This window comes from Labeo rohita, chromosome 15 (assembly GCF_022985175.1).
Source record: "Labeo rohita strain BAU-BD-2019 chromosome 15, IGBB_LRoh.1.0, whole genome shotgun sequence".
In the NCBI taxonomy this organism is placed as follows: domain Eukaryota; kingdom Metazoa; phylum Chordata; class Actinopteri; order Cypriniformes; family Cyprinidae; genus Labeo; species Labeo rohita.
Window position 1 is genome coordinate 35,332,332 of NC_066883.1, and position 18,946 is coordinate 35,351,277.

The 18,946-nt window shown below is 32.6% G+C and overlaps 1 protein-coding gene across 1 annotated transcript; it reads right to left on the reverse strand.

The window, feature by feature from the left end:
- Positions 1–1,297: 1,297 nt before the first annotated feature.
- prss16 (serine protease 16) lies at positions 1,298–17,747 on the reverse strand. Its single transcript, XM_051130112.1, has 9 exons — positions 17,502–17,747; positions 15,705–15,886; positions 15,348–15,580; positions 10,983–11,118; positions 7,738–7,852; positions 3,733–3,934; positions 2,120–2,210; positions 1,763–1,962; positions 1,298–1,691 (listed from the first exon to the last, which is right to left on the reverse strand). Exons 1-9 carry the CDS (start codon positions 17,727–17,729, stop codon positions 1,582–1,584), a joined length of 1,497 nt encoding a protein of 498 aa, XP_050986069.1. The 5' UTR covers positions 17,730–17,747; the 3' UTR covers positions 1,298–1,581.
- Positions 17,748–18,946: the final 1,199 nt, after the last annotated feature.

Here is an 18,946-nt window from a genome sequence, read left to right on the forward strand (position 1 = left end):
AAACAATTCAGAAAAAAAAAAAATCTGAATTGTGAGACATAAACTCGGAGATGAAAACAAGTCACAACTGCAAGATATAAACTCAGAAATGCAAAATATAAATTCTAAATTGCTAGATATTAACTTAAAATTGCAAGAAAATAAGTCAAAAAGGTTAGATAAAAAGTTGTAATTACCTTTTTTTTTCATGACTGGGAAAAAAACTGATTTGCGAGATGTAAACTCAAAATTGAGTTTGACTCAGAAGACAGAATTGTGAATTTATATCTTGCAATTCTGAGAAAAGAAGTTAGAATTGCAAGATATAAACTTAGAATCGGGATATAAACAGAATTGCAAGATATAAACAATTCTGAGAAGCAAAGTCAGAATTGTGATGTATGAACTTATAGTTATGAGAAAAAGTTATAACTGCAAAATATAAACTTAGAAATGTAAAATATAAACTCACTTTTTTTTTTTTTTATTTTGTGTTGGAAAAAAACAGAATTGTGAGATGTAAACTCAAAATTGTGAGTTTATATCTCGCTATTCTGATTTTTCTTTCAGCAATTCTGAGAAAAGAAGTTAGAATTGCAATATATAAATTCAGATTTGGGATATAAATTGCGAAGTATAAACAATTCTAAGAAGAAAAGTCAGAATTGTGAGATATAAGCTCATAGTTGTGAGAAAAAGTGATAACTTCAAGATATAAACTCAGAATTGCTAGATATTAACTCAAAATTGCAAGAAAATAATTCAGAATAGTTAAATATGGCAGGAAAAAAAACAGAATTGTGAGATGTAAACTCAAAATTGCAGAAAATAAGCCAGAACTGTGAGTTTATCTTGCAGTTCTGAGTTTGTTTGGGGTTTTTTTGTTTGTTTTTTCAGCAATTTTGAGAAAAAAGTTAGAATTTCAAGATATAAATTCAGAATTGCAAGATATAAACAATTCTTTTTTTTAATTTATTTTTTAAAATGTGTTTTGTCTTTTATTTTTTATTCCATGGTGGGAAAAAAAACAATTGTGATATGTAAACTATAAAAAAAAAAAAAGTTTATCTCACAATTCACAATATAAACACAGTTTATATGCCGTAATTCAGAGGGGAAAAAACAACAGTAGAATTGCGAGATATAAATTCAGAAGTGAGAGATTTAAGCTTTGAATTGTGAGATAGGTCAAAATTGTTAATAAAACGTTGCAAGTCGCAATTACCTTTTTTAAAATAGATTTTTTGTTTAATTTTCCAGCAAGAACACACAATTGCCACTCAAACACACATCCAAACTCAACATGAAATCAATCAAAAAGGTTTGCGACATTATAAAATTTCAGATTTTATTCAGAAACCTCTGCTGCAAAATATACACAAGTGATTTACATCAAGAAAAAAGACATTCATTCAAACTTACATAAACGTATTGCATACAAAAACAAATTTTGAAATCAAGACTTTGAAATCAAGTTATAAAAACACAGTCAAAATCAATTTCTAAAGAAAGAAAATTCCTTCTTTGCATTGTAGTACCATTAAACATTGTGATTGGCCATTACGCCTGTCTGTGCACCTGATTGGCTGCTGCTGCTGTCAATCACTCAGCCAGCCACTTCTGAAGCAGGATGAAGATGTGATCCCATGCCAAACCTAGCTGAGGAAGGTCTTCCGCTCGGGCCGGGTACATGTTAGCGCAGTGGGCCGTACCTGACAGAGAACAGAGCCAGTTAGATTCAACGCAAAATGGATAAATGAAAACTAAAGACGACGGGACAGACCTTTGATGAAGACAGCCGGAAGGTCGCTTGTGATGTCCTGGGTCACTCCGAGGGCGTGCCATGGGTCAATGGAACCGTTAGGGAAGACGATGCGAGTGCTCTTGATGTCATATCCTCCGTATTCCTCATTGGTCTGCTGAACAACTTCGTCCAGTGAGGTGCTGAGATTATATATGTCAGCGCACTGCTTCAGGTAATAACTGAAGGAAGACAGAGCAAAACAGAAGAAAGCTGGTCAGAAAAAAAGTTCAATATGTTTGTTTTTATGCATGCAAAGAAAAACCCTAAACCCTTAATGCAACTCCAAACAAACATACCGACGATAGATGGACACTAAAATCACTTTAAAACACTCACGGTAAGGGAAATCCACTGAAGGGCTGGTTTGGTGAATCGGTGCTCTGATAAAAACCAAATTCAGTGCAGGTCTGATATACCCACTGCCGCCCTAAACACACAAATTCAGCTTCATTTTCAGCTTCATAATGGAATAATGACTTATTTGATGAATCAGAAGATGTGGGGTAAATCTTGCGAATTTTCTCAAATTTCATTAAAAAAAATATAAATAAAATAAGTGCAAAGCAAATAAATTAAATATTTCATCCCCTCAAAAATAAAATTAAATATAATATATATATATATATATATATATATATAAACAAAAAGTAAATAAATACAAAACAATTAAACAAAATAAGATACTGCACCATCCCCCCCAAAAAAATCAATACATTAAAAAATCTAAAAATTAAATTAAAATATAAAACTAAAAATACTAAACAAATAAATAAAAATCAATAAATAAAACCACATAAATAAACACAAAACAATTAAATATAAATAAGATATTGCATCCAAAAAAATCTAAAATAAAATCAATAAATATATTCAAATTTCTAAATAAATTAAATTAAAATATAAAACAAAAAACTGAAATACAAAGCAAATAAATAAAACCAGATTTTTAAATAACTCAAAATAAACTAAAAACAAAAAACTAAATAAATACAAAACAATTAAATAAAATAAGATATTGCATCCCAAAATGCAAAATTAAATAAATAAATAAATAAACAAATAAAACTAAAAATCAATAAATAAATTCAAATTTCTAAATAAAATAATTTAAAAATGTAAAACAAAAACTAAAACACAAAACAAATAATGAATAAATAAGCAATAAATAAAACCACATTTCTAAATAAATCAAAATAAAATTATAAAATAGAACCAAATACTAAATAAATACAAAATAATTACAAGATATTGCATCCCAAACAATATAAAATTAAATAAAAAAATAAAACAAAAATCAATAAACAATTTCAAATTTCTTCATAAATTAAATTAAAATATATTGCTTCTCAAAAAATATATTAAATCATAAATTTAATGAAACAAATGAACTAAGTCAATAATATGAATCAATAAATAAAATAAAATGAAATATCTAAATAAATTTAAATTACAAAATATATAACTAAATAAATGAAATAAATTCAAAACAAATAAACCTAAAATAAATTCATTAGACTTTTTTCATGCTATAGACAATAATTTGGACATCAAGAAAAAAAACATCAAATTATTTAATATTGCATACAAATTTTGAATTCAAGATTGTAATCAAATAAAATGTGCCAAATTGATTTCTAAAAACGTGAAATCGCTTCTTTGCACAGCAATAGTACCAAATAAACAAAATATACTATTAGGCTTCATTATCTTCATGCTAAATCTATTTTCTTGGACATTTCTTGTTGAAATCACATATAAAGGCACTGGTTCTCATTCAAGGATAAAAAAAAAAGGACAAATGAGAGGCCCAGACCGCACATCCTGTAATATAAAGCAGCAAGCTGGAAAACAACTAAGGACATTACATACACATGTAAACACACTCATCAGTGTGACTTAAACGCAGCACACACAAATCAACATGTAAGAGCACACAAACACACACGCACCTCCTCCGGCCTCAGGGCCGCTCCAGCTGGTGTTGCTCATGTCCTGGATGTAGCTCTTGTACTGGGTGTTCAGGCACGGCTGAGAGAATGTGTTCAGCATCAATCGAACCACAGCGGCGTATCGATCGTACGGCTCGCCTAACGAAGAGTCCAGCATCACGCTGCACAACACCTTTATGGTGATGTTAGTTCCTACAGCGCCCTGAAAAAACACACACACACATTTACTTAGCTAGAAATGAGGACAGACCATATTTTTTTCTAAAATCTAAAACAAATGTCAATGACTAAACCAAACCTACTAGAAAACATTTTGCATTAGGTAATGAAACGGGCAAGATTTGTGTGTTTTTTTGTGTTTGTTTGTTTTTAAGACTGATTAAAGGCACGATGTGTAAGTTGTCGCCACTAGAGGGTGCATATTCAAAACAAACAGAGAATCAAAGGCGTTCAGTGAACCAATCGTTAATAAAGGACGAGTGTGATACACGTGAGGTAAAACAGAGCGGTTTTATCATACTAGATACATTTGAGTGTGTTGAAAGTTCTGTTATAATGCTACACTGTGCGTTCGTCACCTGTCTAATAAAATGCATAACATATAAAAGTGTCTTTGGGGTTTCCATGTTTTCTACAAAATAAAACCGGAAAATTGAGGGTGTATGATGTCATTGGCAGGCAACGCAAGGACACGATCCGTTTCATTTGTTAAAACTGTTTTTTTCTCTGGATTTAAACATTCTTCGAAATATTTAGATATAATATTTAGAATGAGACTGTTTTAGTGTTTTTGGATATTTTAATAAAAAAAAATCTTATATATTGTGCCATTAAAATGTTAGTTTTTTTTTTCCACTGAAATAAACACATTTATTATTTTTTTTAATTTGTAAGGGTGAGTAATCAATGTGCTTCTACTCTGATTTTTTTTTATTTATTAGTGTAGTTATCTTTATTTATTTTAAATGTATTTATGTTTAATTTTTTGAAAATTTAAAATACATTCTGTATTTGTATCTATTGTTGTTTTGCATTTTTTTGTTTTGTTTTGCTGTTGATGTTTGTTTTCTTATTGTTACACTTTAATAAAACCATTAAAAACATTTTTTTGTAAATTACAAAATATAAATAAATAAATAAATCTTAAAAATACAGGATTAGTTCACTTACAGAAAAAATCATCCTGATAATTTAGATGTTCATGTCTTTCTTTCTATAGTTGAAACCAAAAAGTAAAGTTTATGAGGAAAACATTTCAGGATTTTTCTCCATATAGTAGACTTCAATGGGGATCAATGGATTGAAGGTCTAAATTGCAGTTTCAGTGCAGCTTCAAAGGGCTCTATGCCATCCCAGCTGAGAAATAAGGGTCTCATATAGTCAAACAATCTTCATTTTTTCAGTCTTCATAAGGCTATTTTAAGAATAAATTTGAATAAATTAAGTATGCATTTAAATAATTAGACATGCTCAAACACAGAATCTGATAACAACAAAACATATGGTGAGAAAAAATAAAACATTTCATAAGGCCCTAAACATGTCATTTTTGTTAAACCTTTATTAAATTGCTGTGAAATTGTATGAGTTTCATGATTTTAATTAATTAGACATGCTCTTTGATGAATAAAATGTAATTTAACCATTAAAAAGGAGTTAATAAAAATTAAAATGGAAAAAGGGAAAAAATAAAACTCTTTTCTATACGGAGAAAGAAACTCAAAAAATGTTATTTATTTTTTGACTGAAAAAAAGACAGACAGGAACATCTTGGATGACGTGGGGGTGAGTAAATTGTCAGGAAATTATTATTCTGGAATTGAACTCATCCTTGAAATCATTTTCGTCCATAAAGACTTTTTGTCCTCACTGAAAGACTTTTGTCAGAATTTTATTTAAAAAGCCCTACACATTCAGAAAAGGCATTTCAGGACAAAAGTCTCAGAGCCTCACGTAATCAGGATGTGAGTCGTAATCTATCAGAACTAGAACCAAAATTGCGAGAACATTCCGAGATTGGACTCTGATTACAGAGACACACCTCTTAATCCAAATTCCACTTAAACACTCAATCACTGCATGGATGACGCCAGGGAATCTGTGTGTGTGTGTGTGAGATGGAGAGAGCTCCTTGGCTTGTGTTCACAAACCACATCTGCTTTAAAGCAGTAACTCACCTAAAAATTTAATTTTGCTCAAAATGTACTCATCCTCAGGTCATCCGAGATGTAGGTGAGTTTGTTTCTTCATCAAATTTGGAGAAATGCAGCATTGCATCACTTGCTCACCAATGGATCCTCTGCAGTGAATGGGTGCCGTCAGAATGAGAGTCCAAACAGCTGATAAAAACAATAATCCATAAGTAATCCACACCACACCAGTACATCAGATAACGTCCTGAGAAGCCAAAAGCTGTGTGTTTGTAAGAAACAAACCCATCATTAAGACGTTTTTAACTTTTAAGTGTTGTGTCTGGCCAAAATATGAGTTTGTAATCCATAATAACACTTCCTCCAGTGACAAAGTCATCTTGTCTGAATCAGGAGAGAAATCTGAACAGATCATGCACCATTTACAAGCCAAAACAGTCCAAAAGTGCTCTAAACAAATATGTGGTTGGATTTTGATGTGAGAGACAATAGGACAACAGACTTTTCCACTGGAGAAAGTGTTATTATGGATTATGGGCCTGGAAGCAACGGACTGATTCTAAAAATGTCTTAATGATGGATTCGTTTCTTACAAACACACAGATTTTGGTTTCTCAAGATGTTGACTGATGGACTGGAGTGGTGTGGGTTACTTGTGGATTATTGTAATGTTAAGATCAGCTGTTTGGACTTTCATTCCGACGGCACCCATTCACATCCACTGGTGAACATATGATGGAATGCTACAATTGTCCAAATCTGATGATGAAGAAACAAACTCATCTATGTCTTGAATGACCTGAGGGTGAGTACTTTTTCAGCAGATTTTCATTTTTGGGATTTATTTTCATTGAACTTTTTGTGAATATAAATATATTTTGTCTTTGGCAGATTTTAAAGGAGTTGTTCACTTCCAGAACAAAAATGTATCATCTTGTCATCCAAGATGTTCATGTCTTTCTTTCTTCAGTCATAAAGAAATTATGTTTTTTAAGGGAAACATTTCAGGATTTTTCTCCCTATAACGGACTAATATGGTGCTGACTGACATCCTCGGCTGGGAAAATAGTTTACAACCACATTTGGGATCGTTTGAAGGCGCATTTAAACTGCATTTTGGAAGTTCAAACTCGGGGCACCATATCAGTCCATTATATGAAGAAAAATGCTGAAATGTTTCCCTCAAAAAACTATTTCTTTACAGCTGATGAAAGAAAGACATGAACATCTTGGATGACAAGGGGGTGAGTACATTATCTGTCAATTTTTGTTTTGGAAGTGGACTTCTCCTTTAATATCTTATTTAAGTAAACATTAAAAAAAAAAAAAAAAAAAGTAATTTTTTGAAGTCTGTGTTTGTATGTCACATTATTGGCCTACTGTCTTACTACACCCTTGAAAGTATATACTTCCCCATATCAGGAGTAGAATTATGCAAATGCAGTATTTTTATAATAAACTAAATTTAGCTAATTTTATGCTTTACGAGTCAAAACTAAGAATTAAAATACATGGCCAATCCAAAAATGTCCTATTATAAATGTCGGTTGTCTTCAGAAATGTTTTCCCGTCTTTCATCCTCTCATTCACTCGGTTCCTCTCTCTCTGTAACTCAATCCTGCAGCTCTAAAAGCTCCTGCTGTTCTGAAGCGCAGTGGTTTATTGGTAATCTGACTCAAGAGCTCCTGACAATATACAGCCTCTTATCTCTCTCATACACACACACTCAACAAATGACTAAACTGGTTTCTGACTTGAGCTTTCCTGACTCTTCGACTTGAATTCACTTGATCATGTCATTTTCGTGCTTGTGGTCAAAACGTGCGTCTGTAACACGCACAATCACCTCACACACCTCAAACGCCCGGTTGTCCTCGTTGTATTGCACTACATCCATGAAATTCTCAGCCAAGGACTCCAAAAGATACGCAGAATCCGTCTCGGATTGGATCTGGGGCTTGGAGCACAACCTGAGAGACAGAGAAATTACTTCAAGGCTTATCCAGACTATTCAAACACAAATGCGTCATTTGGACACCAAATAATTTGTGGAGGAACACACTCTTGAAACACTCAACCACGAGGCTCCGCCCACACTCAAAGACATCATTAAATCTGGCATCCCGCACAACTGAGCAGAACAGGGAACAGTTTGTATATTTGGGAAAGCATAAGGTCACTGTGTGGGTGAATCACAGGAAAACGCGTTCGGCTCACATTTCAACCCCGAAATAAAGAAAATGAAGCTTATTTTAGGACTATGAAGTGGTTTTGCATCGTGGCATTGGCATTTCAGGACAACCAATGACCTTTTTTCCCCAGAATTCTCATTATCGTTATGCATCCAGATCCACTATACTTTAATATAAATAATTTTATTTAAATTATGTTCATTCTAACAAATTCTACCATGATATCTTAAATAATATCAATATTACTATATTTATATTTAGTTTGATTAAATGCTACTATTTATATATTTTAGATATTTTACATTTTTTATTCCAGACTTTTGTAAAAACCAAATTACAGTGATGTAAATTTGACTTTAGGGGTAAATCATGCTCAATTATAATAAAAAGCATCCCAAAAAAGTACATGATAAAATATTGTAATATAGTATATATATAGTATATATATATACAAAACCAGTCTTAGGTAGCACGGCTATATTTGTAGCTATAGCCAAAAATCATTGTATGGGCCAAAATGATCAATTTCATGTTCCATTAAGACATTTTGTAAATTTCCTACCATAAATATATCAGTACTTAATTTTTGATAAGTAATATGCATTGCTAAGATATTCATTTTAACAACTTTAAAAGCGATGTTCTCAATATTTTTATTTTTTGCACCCTCAGATTTCAGATTTTCAAATAGTTGTATCTCGACCAAATATTGTCCTATGGTTTTGTGTATTTTTTTTTCCATTTCACAATGATAAAAATTACTATTTTGGGGGGAAAACATGCTTAATTCTAATTAAAAACATGTTCTGAAAAATAATGCATAAAAATATTCAGTAAACTTGCTCTAAAACAGACTTTGCATTATAAAAATTCAGATTTTTTTGCTTGTTTGTACCATACTAATGTACAGAATAGTACTGTATGTGGTTCACTTGTACTCCCCTCCTAACACAGTTTAGAGGCATGACAGCAGAAAGTCTGTGGGCCGGAAGGAAAAGAAAGATGAGGGATGTTTTAGATTGAGTGTTTTCTTTCTGTGGGTCGTGCTGAGACGACTGACCCTGGTTCATATCTGAGCTACGGAGCACAGACGGCATTCCAGGATCTCAGACTCACACACACATATACACACATACACACACAGCCTAAGTCGAACGGAACTAAGTCGGGACACCAAAAACCAGGATAGTCACAGTCCAGCGGCTTCAACTGCAACAGAAAGGCCTTTTCAGTCCTTGCAAAACACATGTATTATACATTGTCTCATGTTCCTATGCCACGAAAAACCTATACAATCCCCACTTCAGGTAATTTAAAATAATACACCCTTGCAAAAGTGATTTTAAGTCAACACGAATTAACATGAGTTCATACAAATGAAATAAAATGAATCTCACTTACCAAGCAATTCTAAAAAAAAAAAAAAGATAAATAGGTAAATAAAAATATACTAATAAAACAAAATGGCACATGCAAAGTATGAATTATTGAAAATCATAACACGTTGGAAACTGTAGTTCTCTAGTTAAATATGAAGAGGTCAAACAACAGATTAATGAGTTCATCTAAATTTCACAAAAAAACTATGGATGTAATTATAATAGGCCTACAAGGCAGACAATGAACAGACTTGCTATTTTTGTCACCCTTTTGAGACAGAAAAAACACACACATGGTTACTATAGTTAAATCATGGTAACCACAAATTAATCATGGTTTTTCTACACTAACCACTGTTTAAATATGGTATTTGTCATAAAGTAAAACTGGTTATATAAAGAAACATGGTTACTACGCTTTTACTGTAGTAAAACCATGGTTAATTTTCTTGAGGGATTTGCATTTGTGTATACTTTCTTTCTTTGTTTTTTTTTTTATAACTGCACTGCCTTAATGGTTTGTTGTTGTCTACTGTTTAACAAAAAAAAAAAATGAACCAAACGATTCCCGCACCAGCAGTAATTGAAGGTGGGGATTGTGAATAAACAGCGCTCTTTCCGCCTTCAATACCATGACTGAAGTGCCCTTGAGCAAGGCACTGAACCCCCAATTGCTCCCCGGGCGCTGGAGCAATGGCTGCCCACTGCTCCGGGTATGTGTTCACAGTGTGTGTGTGTGCGCGTGTGTGTTCACTTCTCACTGCTGTGTGTGTGCACTCGTGATGGGTTAAATGCAGAGGACCAATTTCGACTATGGGTCACCATAGTTGACAGTACGTTGTCACTTTCACTTCACTTTTCACTTTCTATTGCTAGTTTTAAGGGTTTTCCAAGCGTTAAATTTCAAAAAGTCATATTTAAGTACTTCAAGTTCCCTGTATGAACTCTGCAATTAAAAATTCACTCTTTATTGCCCTTATAAACCAAAATGACATTAAAATCTAACTTTGTGAATAATTCTCAACCTCAGGGAGGAATCATTAAACAATAACAGCTCATTTCCAATTAAATCCATATAGATGAAATCAAGTCCTGCAAATAGCTGAGTATTCTGTTTCACTTGGAAATAAGTTAAATAAATCTCAAATAAATGCAATTAAGTTCTCACACTATAAACTACTGGGGTTGGTAAGATTTTTTAATGTTTCTGAGAGAAGCCTCTTGTGCTGACTGCATTTATATGATTAAAAATAAGTAAAACTACTGAAATAAGTGTATTCTATGTAAATATACTGTAAAATGTAAAATCTATTCCTGTTCGGCAAAGCTGAATTTTCAGTCTTCAGTGTCACATGGTCTTTCAGAAATCATTCTAATGCGCTGATTTGCTGTTCAAAAACATTTCTGATTATATCAATGTTGGAAAGCAATAGAATTATAAATGTCTTTGCTGTCACTTTTGATTCATTTAATGCATCCTTACTGAATAAATGTATTCATTTCTTAAAACCAGTATGTGCATGAGTTACCTAAAGTCCTTTGTGATGTTATCATAGGTTTTCGGGTCCTTGAGTCGCTCTACCAACGTGTCCGATGCTTTCTTCACCAACAGAGGGCACTCTGGGTTTTCCGCCGCCAGCGATCGCCACACAACCTCTAAATATTCTACAACCACAGAATAAAATGACACAACACCAATTACACAATAAAATTACACTTCTGCATTCACCAAACAATTTTCTGGTAAAAAGCGACTTACAAAAGAGAAACAAAAGCATTCATCAAAAAGCATGATTATGTTGTCAACTGTTTCATATGGACTTTATATCTAGTTGACTTGCTCCTAAATGCTTTAAATTTACTCATTCTTAAGCAATCCAAGATGTAGATGAGTTTGTTTCTTCATCAAATTCTGAGAAATTAAGCATTGCATCACTTGCTCACCACTGCTGTGAATGGGTGCCGTCAGAATGAGAGTCCAAACAGAAATGTAAAACGTCTTAATGATAGACTTGTTTATTGCAAGCTGTTAATTGATGTACTGGAGTGGTGTAGATTACTTGAATTATTGTGATGTTTTTATCAGCTGTCTGGACTCTCATTCTGACGGCACCCATTCGCTACTATTGGTAAACAAGTGTATAATTGCATGATAAATGATAAAACATAATCACGCACGTCTCTCAGAAATGACCAACGCAAACCAAAAAGCATCGTTTCAGGCAACAGACTGGACAAAAAGCACATGCTAAACAATGTGAGACGAGAGGACACAATATGAGAAGCTATTGTTCTAGCGCTGCAATGATCTAAGAGCCGCTCACAATGAAAAGCTCTGTGAAAGCGGCCAGTGCGACATCACTATCCTGAGGAGCGATGCTTCAAGACATCACTGCAGGACAAGACCACAATCACAGAGTTTGACGTCTGCGCTGACAGACATGCAGTCATACGCTGTCATCTAACCACACAGACGGAGAGAGACGGGATTCTTCTTACAGGCCAAACGCATGCATCTCGTGTCTCCACTGCAGAGACAGTTGCTCATCGCCATAATTAACCCTCGATTTATTTTTAATTTTAACGACTGTACGGAGGCGTTGCTTTAAATATGACCCAACAAGACATAATAAACACCCTCGGCAGACCGCGGTCATGATGACTGCTGAATAATGTGTGTGTGTAGCTGCAGGTCAATGAAAGGTCTTGCTAAAAAGCTGTTCGGATGTCATGGTGACATCCAGCTGTTGGAAACATAGAGGAATGAGACGGGGGGTTGAGGAACAGAGGGAAAGAGCAAACAAGACAAGAGCAGCAGACTAGAACGACGATGACAAGACTACAGCACACTAATTCATCTTTTTTGTAATATTTACACTACCAGTCAAAAGTTTTTGGACAGTTGGATTTTTATTGTTTTTTTTAAAGCAGTCGTTTACAGCAAATAAAGCAAAAACAGTATAATTTAGATTTAGAAAGCAGTTATTTTAAATAGTAAAAATATTTCACAATATTACTATTTTTGCTGTATTTTAGATTAAATAAATGCAGGTTTGGTGAGCAGAAGAGACTTCTTTATAAAAAAAAAAACAACAAAAACTAAAAATCGTACTGTTCAAAAACTTTTGACTGGTAGTGTACATTACGAGTCTGGGGTCAGTAAGAAAGGAATGAATGCTTTTATTCAATAAGGATGCATTAAATTGATCAAAAGTGACAGTGAAGACATTTAAAACGTTAGAAATTATTTCTATTTCGGAGTAAATTCAGTTCTTTTGAACTGCCACTTCTTATTCTAGTATGTTTCTTTGTTGTTGCAATAATCTACAAAAACAAAACTTTTCATAGGAAGATTGCACTTTTTGAATAATGGTCATATTTTTTATATTTCATGCTGTTATATTGGTACCTTCAAGTAATTATGATTTTAAATGTGTTTATTTAGTAAAAAGTAGTTGTAACTAAGTCTAGATTTTTTTTAAAACTAGCAATGATTTTGCATTAATTTGACCAAAAGCGACATTTCTAATATTACAACAGGTTTCTATTTTTAATAAATGCTGTTCTTTTAAAAATTCTATTCGTCAAAAAAAAATAAAAATAAAATATGAAAATATGAAAATATAAAGTGGCACAACTGTTTTCAACATTGATAATATTCATAAATATTTCTTGAGCAGCAAATCAGCATATTAGAATGATTTCTGAACAATCATGTGAAACTGAAGTCTGGAGTAATGATGCTGAAATAATTCAGCTTTAAATCAAAGGAATAAATTACAGTTTAAAATATATTAAAATAAATATAGACTTCTTTTAGAAACATTTAAAAAGTCTTATTTAACAGTAGTGTAAATAATTTTATATTTCTGCCATAATATAAATCAAGGCAGCATGTTGCAGTGATTCTTCATAGTTAAAAGCCTAAAACCGAAATTGTCAAGAAACAAAATTGTTGAGACGGAATTTAGAAGTTGTTTTCTCAACTGTGACCCTGGACCACAAAACCAGTCATAAGGGTCATTTTACATAATCTGAAATAAATAAGCTTTCCATTGATGTATGATTTGTTAGGATAGGACAATATTTGGCCAAGATGCAACTATTTGAAAATCTGGAATCTGAGAGTGCAAAAAAAAATCTAAATATTGAGAAAATCATCTTTAAAGTTGTCCAAATGAAGTTTTTAGCAATGCATATTACTAATTAAAACTTAAGTTTTGATATATTGTCGTTTGGAAATGTACAAAATATCTTCATGGAACATGATCTTTATTTAATATCCTAATGATTTTTGACATAAAAGAAAAATCAATAATTTTGACCCATACAATGCATTTTGCCTATTGCTGTACTTAAGAACTGACTGAATGCTGAAAAGTATCTTTAGATAACAGATGGTTGAAAAGATTCAGAAAGTGAAGTAAGATAAAAAAATAAAAATAAAACTTAGTTTTAAATGTATCTTGCATAAGCATAAATTCAGAAAGTAAATCGAGTCAATTATGATTTCATGTTGATTTCAACCATGTTAAAAGACTATAACTCACTGCTTTATCCTCATAATCAGTGTTCGAATTGAGGTTTTTTTTTTTACAGCGTTGAGCATTATAACCAATCACACACGACTCTGTTGAGTTTAGAATGCAGGCCAATCAGATGCGTTTAGAACAGTCATTGCTGAAACCTGGAGTTTTTTTTTTTAGATTGAGCTCGTGAATTCCCTCATCATAAGCAACAAAGTGCAGCTGTACAAACAATGTAAGTAAGAGATTTATTTATCATACAGTGTATGGACAGCTTCATTGATTATAAGAGGAGTTATGAGTGCTTAAACATTAGCTAGACTGACTGTGCTCACTTAGAGTCGTTCTTTCACTGCGTAATTCAGTCTAATAAAATGCATTTTCCCAAAATTCAGGATATGGCGGCAGAAAATGTATATTTATATCATTTCATATAGTTAATATCACACGAAGAGTGCTTTTTTTTGTTTGTTTGTTTTTTTGCAAAAATCACAAATGTTCATAAATATTGATTTTATACAACAGTTCAATAAACCAGAAGATATTATTAAGAGGCTTACATTAAAAAACACCATATTGCCTATTTTTGACCTATTTCGGCAACAAAAATCATTCCAAGCACTTTTTTGCATCTCTAAACAACATGACGGTGTTTCGTTCCTGAATGAATCAACCGTTTAAATGATTCGGTTCAATCGCAATGACTCACTTATTAACTGTGACTTACTGACACCTACTGACGGTTGTAATTCCACGTTTAAAGTACCTTTTCATTTTTTAAAATAAGTTCAGCATTCAATGTTTTAGGATTAAAATATTAAAACATATTTCATGTATTTGTAACTGTAGATTAAATGCATTCACGTCCTGCATTAAACAGTGGATAAATACATCTAAATGCCAATTTAGATGCAGCTTTTGTTTTCTCTATATTGAAAAGATGAATTTTGTTGATAATGACTTTATTTGTGTGATAACAGCCTAAAATGTCTTATTATTCTAAGTGACTTTATTGATTAAATATAAGAATTTGACGGAAAAGATAATGCACACTTTCAGAACAAAAGAATGGCTTTAAAAAATGCCCTCAAAAGGTAAAAATCACTTTAAACTTGTTTGAAAATATTAATTTACTCGGCTAGATATTTAATTGTTCTTTGCTTAGTGATTGTTTGGTACACCTAATTCACTGATCATCGTAAAATAAGCTTTTATCTTAGAATTGGGTTTTCTAAATGATAACAAGGACTAGACAAAAATATGAATCCTATTTATAGAATTTGGGTGGGGGGGTGGTCTGGTTAGGGGGACCCCCCGAGAGCTTTGACACAATTCGAACACTGCTCATAATGCATATGAGAGACGCACCTGGGAAGTTGACTGTGGCGTGAACGGGCGCACTGGTCGCTACAGAGGCGTGCACCAGCTGCGGGTACTTCAGACGGAACCAGGCAGCAAGGGATCCTGGGTAGGAGCCCCCAAACGCAACCCACTTGCTATTGGTCAGGCCTCGAGACTCTGCAGTAACTGTACGGAAGTGAGCGAGATCAGCCAATGCCTGACGACTGCTGAGGAAACGCAGATTCGCAGTGCTCAGATCCCTGATAACATAAAACAGAACAATCAATAACAGAACAACAGCTGTGTAGTGACTGTCTTGTAGTGCCATCTTGTGTTCATAAATCTGAATCACCGTGTTAAGTGCTCTTTCGCTCTTTTACTCACTCAGTCGGGTGACTCTTCCCATAAAATCGGTGCTCCAGCAACAAGCACAAGGCGCCCAGTTTCTGTGCATAAAGCTGCCAGGTTCCATATTGCATCCAGGCGGGGTTTGCTGGACCTTCTCCTCCAATCATGAGGAAGACCGGACCACCAGGTCTATAGAAGGTGTCATTTACAAAATACCTCTAAAGGAGGAAAAGGTTGTTGAACCTTTAGTGTCATGTGAACTTTGAAATATGTATATGCACAAACACATCAGAGTAAGTAATGACATTTTTGGACATTCTTTGGACGTGTACCATAGTAATACTAATATATATATATGTGAAAAACTAGGTTTGACATCAGATGAAATACATTTTATAATATATTAAGAAACATTCACTACCGGTCAAAGGTTTTTTGACATAAGATTTTTAATGTTTTTTAAAAAAGTCTCTTCTGCTCACCAAGCCTGCATTTAATTGATTCAAAATACAACAAAAGCAGTAATATTGTGAAATATTTTTATTATTTAAAATAACTTCTTTCTATCAGAATATATTTTAAAATTTAATTTATTCCTGTGATCAAAGATACATTTTCAGCATCATTACTCCAGTCTTAAGGGGTCACATGATCCTTCAGAAATCATTCTAATATGGTGATTTGCTGTTCAAAGAACATTTATTTATTTATTTCTTCATTTATTTTGGGAAAGAAATTATAGAAATGAATACTTTTATTTAGCAAGGATGCTTTATATTTTTCAAAAGTGATAATAAAAGACTTTCATTTCATGAAAACGCTGTTCTTCTGAACTTTCTGTTCATCAAAGAAACCGGACAAAAATTCTACTCAGTTGTTTTCAACATAATAATAATGCTACATGTTTTTTGAGCAGCAAATCAGAATATTAGAATGATTTCTGAAGGGTCATGTATACAAGTCAAACTTGTATTGTTTTCGCTGTACTTTGGATCAAATAAATGCAGGTTTGGTGAGCAGAAGAGACTTATTAACAAACAAAAAAACAAAACCACAAACAAAAACCACATATTAAAAATCTTACTGTCCAAAACTTTTGATAGGTGGTGCACATAAGATTTAAAGTCTAATAATATAATCAAAATATTACTGTTTTTTATTTCATTTAATTTTTGATCAAATAAATGGTGCATCCTTGGTGCATAAGTGAGCATCTTAAAAAAATAAATAAATAAATAATAAGTATTATTATTCCAAACTTTTGATCAGAACTATATATAAAGGATTATTTTAGCAATAAGATAATATAATGATTTTTATTAATATTCTAAATTATTTTTATATTTTCTGGATTTTGTTTTATTTTATTTAAGTTTCTGTGTTTTTTAGATTTTAATATTTATATTTTTTATTTTTTGTAAAAAAAATATTTTTTAATTTTAATTTTAGTTAAGTATGAGTTTTAGCAATCTTGTAATGTGTTTTTGTCATTTTCTTTAGATCTATTTTTATAAATAAAATGAAATTTCTTTTCATTCTATTTATTTTATTTCAGTTTTAGTTCAGTTCAAGATAACCTAAATAAAAATGAGAATTGTTAGCATATATCTAAAATAAAATAAATGTAAGGGTTTTTTAAACATTTTATTTTATTTAGTTGAAGTTTATTTTATTTCAACAGGTTTTAGTTAGAGAGGGAGAGAAAGAGAAAGAGAGAGTGATACCATAGTATTCTTTGAAGTACTTTGGAGTGATGTTTAAATGTCATTGTGCACGCTTATACCATTTCCAGCAGTAGTTTTTGTCAAGTAAATTAATCCTGCAGTGAAGTACCTGTTTCCAGACTCGAGTATCGGCCCCGTTGAAGTGATCGAGTTTCTGGATGAACCACTGCTCCTCCACATCAGACTTCAGCTGCGCTCCATATCTGTGGGATCTCCTGTAGCGAGCATCACATGGCGTAAATAAAACACACGCCAAAACTATTACTAGACCAGCAGAATATTTCAGAAACCTATTACAACCTAAAGCCATTTTGAAATGGAACAGATTCTCTGTCATGTGATCATGTGTTTATAATCATGTGATAGCGCATCTCTTCCCTACTACGGTAAAGGCGGGGCTTATGAATATTAAGTAGGCCGTGCTAAAGTTCTTCCTTAACTATCCAATAGCAAAGTCGTTGTCATGAATATTAATTTTAAAAGGCGGACGTTACGTTCTTCCCTTCCAATGGCGAAGGCTTGAAATAAGAATATTTAAACAACCTTGATCATAGTAATCCACTACCCAGCCATATATTTCAAAATAAAAGCGATTGCGTTCACAAAGTTTCTCTAACGGTAAAACCGTTTTTTCCTTAAAGAGATATGGTCATGCAAAGAAAATGTATGCCTTGTCCATGTCTATCAAACTAAATACTTAAGACAAATTAACGGTCTCAAGCTGACAGACTACCGTAATTACTGTAATATTGTGATTATTCAAGTCAATATTATATTTAATCGTCTTTCCAAAAAGACAACAGTGCTAGAAAAGCTGAAGCTTGATTGTGAGGGGAAAAAACAAAGCTGGTATGTTTATTTATTTATTATTTTTATGAGACGTTATGTTAGAAAAAACATTATCTAACGTAAAATTAACCTAGCATGTCTCTTATTTAATAAATGTTGTCTATTTAATCCTTATGTTTAATGTTTATTCTTAGAACATAATCACATAATCTTAAACTGTATTTTGCATGTCCCAAAATTTGGTAACAGTGTTACAAAAAACTCACGATTCATATAAAATAAATAAAAAATAAGAAGCATTTCTGAATAGATGATTTGGTCAGATACCCGGATGCGCGCGGCCTTATTGTCATACTCGGATGTAAACAACAGCATGGATTGCACGACTAATGTACTACTGAATTCGTTGTTCTGCTAATTTATGCGGTTTAAACCATGGAAAACGTGTGGAAGCTGCTAAATCATATAGAGAAGGACTTAGTAAGCAAGAAAGGGCTTATATTTTGACATGCTAAAGTTAATTGATGGTAACGATTATAATAATTAAGTAATAATTAAGATATTAGCCTAATATTTCACCTACCTGACTGGAAATGATAACAAAGAACAAACACAAATGTGTCAACGCCTTTTGTTCCTCAAAAGGTTTTTTGCACTCTTCTGCTTGATTTGTTACCAATTATTACAGCACAAAACATGACAATAATTGACTATTTTCAGCAGCAATAATCAGCAAAATATGCGAGTTTTGTTCAGTTCAGCATT